The sequence below is a fragment of the Terrapene carolina genome, unplaced genomic scaffold, assembly GCF_002925995.2.
Source record: "Terrapene carolina triunguis isolate 2854851 unplaced genomic scaffold, T_m_triunguis-2.0 Scaffold193, whole genome shotgun sequence".
NCBI lineage: Eukaryota > Metazoa > Chordata > Testudines > Emydidae > Terrapene > Terrapene triunguis.
In genome coordinates this window covers 455,855-459,911 of record NW_020664544.1, presented here as the reverse complement: position 1 = coordinate 459,911, position 4,057 = coordinate 455,855, and the positions used below count along the sequence as shown (strand labels likewise).

The window sequence follows — 4,057 nt, the reverse complement described above, 5'->3', positions numbered from 1 at the left end:
CACTCCTTCCCATATACAGTAGCTGCACTGGGAAAGGGGACACCTCCCCAACACGATGGGGCTCGGGAGAGTTCACCCCGCGGGGTGGAGCAGCGGGGAAAGCTGCGGGCTCTCCCCCGCCCCGCTCACGCAGAGTTGGGGGCTGCGTCCTCCCCTGGGGCTGGCTCTACGCGCCGGGCTCCTGTCCAGCTGCAAACAGCTGTCGCCAGCTGTGCACAGCGGCTGGCGTTGATTGGCTCAGGCGCCGTGACATCACGGGGCTGGCTCGGAGGCGTTGAGCTCCCTCGCCGCCGCCCTGGCCGGAGTTTGCAGCGGCGGCTCCAGGCGCCGCAGAGAGACGGTCTCGGTGGCGGCTCCGTGGAGCTGGGAGGGTCCCTGCCGGACGAGCAGGCTCCGACCCCGGGCTGCCCCGGCCCCTATGGCAGGTAAACGGGCTGGGGGCTGCAGCAGGGAGGCGCGGCCGGAGAGCGAACCGGGAAGGGCTGGGGTCTCCCCCCGGGGATCCCCACGAACCCGCCCGCGGGGGCGCGGGGACCCCGCCGGGCACCGGGGAACTCCCCCGTGGGGATGGGGGAGCTGGGACAGTCCCCGGGGAACGGGCCGGGGCGGGTGCCCGGCCCTCTCCCTTCCCCGGGGGAAGGACCCTGTTCCCAAGCCGGCCCCTGGAGCGTCTGCAGAGGGGCGAGCTCCCGGGGAGTGGGGCTGGCTGCTCCGGGGGTCCCCCGCCTGCCTCTCCCGGTGCGGGGCGCTGGGGGGGGGGGTCTCGGGCCCCCGCTGCCCCTCTCCCCCCCCCCCCCCCCCCCCCGCCCCCCCCCCCGGCCCCCCCCGCCCTTCTCCCCGCCGCAGCCCCCGGGCCTCCCGCTCCCCCCGGCTCACGCTGCCCTTCTCCCCGCCGCTCCCCCCGGCTCACGCCGCCCTTCTCCCCGCCGCTCCCCCCGCCTCCCCCCGGCTCACGCTGCCCTTCTCCCCGCCGCAGCCCGGAGCGCCCTGTAGCGCCGCCCGCCCGCCCGGCCCGGGCACCATGGGGAACCAGCTGGCGGAGATCGCGCCCGCGCCGCCCTTCCTGCCGCACTTCCAGGCGCTGCACGTGGTGGTGATCGGGCTGGACGCGGCCGGCAAGACCTCGCTGCTCTACCGGCTCAAGCTCAAGGAGTTCGTCAGGAGCGCGCCCACCAAGGGCTTCAACATGGAGAAGATCCGGGTGCCGCTGGGGGGCCCCCGCGCCGTCGCCTTCCAGGTGTGGGACGTGGGCGGGCAGGAGAAGCTGCGGCCGCTCTGGAAGTCCTACACCCGCCGCACCGACGGGCTGGTCTTCGTGGTGGACTCGGCGGAGGCGGAGCGCATGGAGGAGGCCCGGGTGGAGCTCCACAGGATCGCCCGGACTTCCGAGAACCAGGGCGTCCCCGTGCTGGTCCTGGCCAACAAGCAGGACCTGCCCGGGGCGCTGTCGGCCTCCGAGGTGGAGAAGCTACTGGCCCTGCACGAACTGAGCGCCTCCACCCTCAGCTGCACCCAGGGCTGCAGCGCGGTGGACGGGCTGGGGCTGCAGCAGGGGCTGGAGAAACTCTACGAAATGATCCTCAAGAGGAAGAAAATGCTGCGGCACAGCAAGAGGAAGCGATGAGCAGCCCCCGGAGCTTGCCCCAGCCCCACCCAGCTGCCAGGGCGTTGCTTGTTGGGTGCAGGGTGAGCCGCTCCCGTGCCAGGCCTGGCTCACCCCAGCGTGGCTAAACCTCCCATGTAGACAAGGACTTGGTTATGGGGGATCTGCGTGCCTGCCCGTGAACTCTCCATCCAGGATTCGGGATGGCTCCAATGGGAGTGTGCTATACGGACTGGTCTGGACCTGTGCCCGTGGGCTGGCGGGACACACAAGTGCCACAGCCAGACTGAGAGCAACGGCCCCTAATGTGTCAAAATCAAATTTAAAGAGAGGTAGGGTGGGGTTAGGAGACTGCAACCTGATGGCAACTTGCATTAGATGAAAACACTGCAAGTGGGTTTTCTAGGCGTGTGGGTGTTAACTTCCATCATTGCTACAGGAAAGGTGGGGGAGGGGAATCTTTGTATTACTGGGATTTTTTTTTTTAAAACAAGTGTATTTTTTTTTTTTTGTAGGGACTAAACGTAAGTTATTAAACAGACAGATTGGATAGCTGGGAGTGGCTTTGAGTCTTCACTTTCATGCTGTCCGAGTTCCTACTTTGTCAAGATTCCACTTGGCTGGATCTGGACAAAAGGTACATTGGGATTAAAGGCAGGACTGCCTTTTATTGAAACCAAAGACCTCTGCTAAACCAGTTGGCTGTCATCTTTGTGTCTAAAAGCCTTCTTTCCTTAAAGTGACAGAAATCTAATCTATCCTTGTCTCCTGCTAAGGGAGGGAGCTCTTGTGAGGGTCGAAAGAAACCAACCAAGTCTCTGGCTGCTGCACTAATGAATAGTAACAAAAACATGACCCGATGTTGTTTTCCAGGGCTGGTAAGCCCCTGCAGCTCCCATCCATGCCAGCATTTGCAGTTTTATGCAGCATCTGGAGTTATAACTAGCGATGAGACAGATTTTGCAAAGGAGAGAGATTAAACCTCAGGCCGTAGGTTTAAACCTGGCTTGAGCTACTGGAGACCAGGATGAGCCTTGATGTGGGGGGTGGGGAAAGCAAATTATTTCACTCTGCTACTGTGGTGTTCACAGGCTATAAACGCCACAGATGCGGGAGATGATCTTATTGGACCAACTTCTGCTGGTGAAAGAGAGACACTCTTGAGAGTTCAAGAGCTCTGTGTAGCTCAAAAGCTCGTCTCTCTCACCAACAGAAATTGGTCCAATAAAAAATGTTACCTCCCACACCGTCTCTCTCTAATCTCCTGGGCCAGTACAGTTATAACAATACTGCAGCCTAACACCTAGCAAGTCTAATTGTACAAAGGTGACAACAAACTTGGTTGCTGTAACAGGAACTGGAGGGCTGGGGGAGGAATAAGCAGGACAGCTCCGTTCCTGTGAACACAAGATGTTCCTCCCCCCACCCCTTTAAAAATGGGGTGGTAAATGCTGTGGTGGCCAGAACAGCAATCAGAGGCATTTACTGCTGCGTTGGCCCCAAACGTGACCCAGAGTAAAAAAAAATGTGTCTTGGCTGCCACTCGAGTTTGAATAAATGCAGGGTTTATTCAGCTTAAGCTGGTTGTGTGTGTGTGTGTGTGTGTGTGTGTGTTCACTCAACAAGATTATACCTTTGTATTAACTTTTGCTCCCTCGGCTGTGCTCAGCAGTTTGTGGGTCAGTGGTGGGGTCGGAGCCCCCGACCCATGTGTGCGGCTGCCATGTCTCATGTTCCTGTAGCGGGTGAACAGTTTACATCATGAACTGCACGTGAAGATCTCGAGTTCCCCTTTTCCAGACAAAGAGACGGCGCAGCCCTATGGCAACTGAGGCGCTCCTCTGGCTCCACGGGGAGGAGCAGCGGAGTCTGAGGCGCCAAGAAGTGGCTTTAAGCACAGAGAACTGAGCTGCACCATTCACAACTTCTCACATAGCAGGGAAGGAAGGAGAGCAGGGGGCTGACTTCCTCCCAGAGAATCCCTTCTCCCTTGGTATTAACCTGAGGTGGGCCCTGGGTTTGGGTTAGGTGCCAGAGATGAGGGGGAATGCAGCCAGGGTTTGCACATAATTTGCCTAAAAAGCTGTTTAAATAATTGGATGAGCTTTGTGAGCATGGTCAGACTGGCTGGCCTTGCTTTACTTCTCCCCCCGTGGAGGCAGCCCCCAGCCCTGACCCAGAAGGACCATCCCACCCGCAGTGTGTCAGTCACAAGGACCCAGATCCTTAGCGGGATTTGTGTGCTAGCTCACATCAACTCCCCAGGGAGGCAGGTGCCTAAGTACCTTTGAGAACCTGGGCCAAGGTAAAGAGCAGCAGGAGGAGTGGGCCTGTGCCTGAGGAGGGATGGGGAGGAGGGGCCTGGAGGAGGGAAGGGGCTTCAGAGTTTAATACGAAAGCCACGCCCAGGAAGTGAGATCTATAGAATCAAAGTTAACCCTTCTGCTGCACTCC

At 59.9% G+C, this 4,057-nt stretch overlaps 1 protein-coding gene across 1 annotated transcript; it reads left to right on the top strand.

The window, feature by feature from the left end:
• Positions 1 to 320: 320 nt before the first annotated feature.
• ARL4D (ADP ribosylation factor like GTPase 4D) lies at positions 321 to 2,109 on the top strand. Its single transcript, XM_026654761.2, has 2 exons — positions 321 to 425; positions 977 to 2,109. Exon 2 carries the CDS (start codon positions 1,022 to 1,024, stop codon positions 1,622 to 1,624), a length of 603 nt encoding a protein of 200 aa, XP_026510546.1. The 5' UTR covers positions 321 to 425; positions 977 to 1,021; the 3' UTR covers positions 1,625 to 2,109.
• Positions 2,110 to 4,057: the final 1,948 nt, after the last annotated feature.

Coding starts and splice junctions, on each gene's coding strand:
- ARL4D (XM_026654761.2), top strand. CDS start 1,022: ATGGGGAACCAGCTGGCGGAGATCGCGCCCGCGCCGCCCTTCCTGCCG.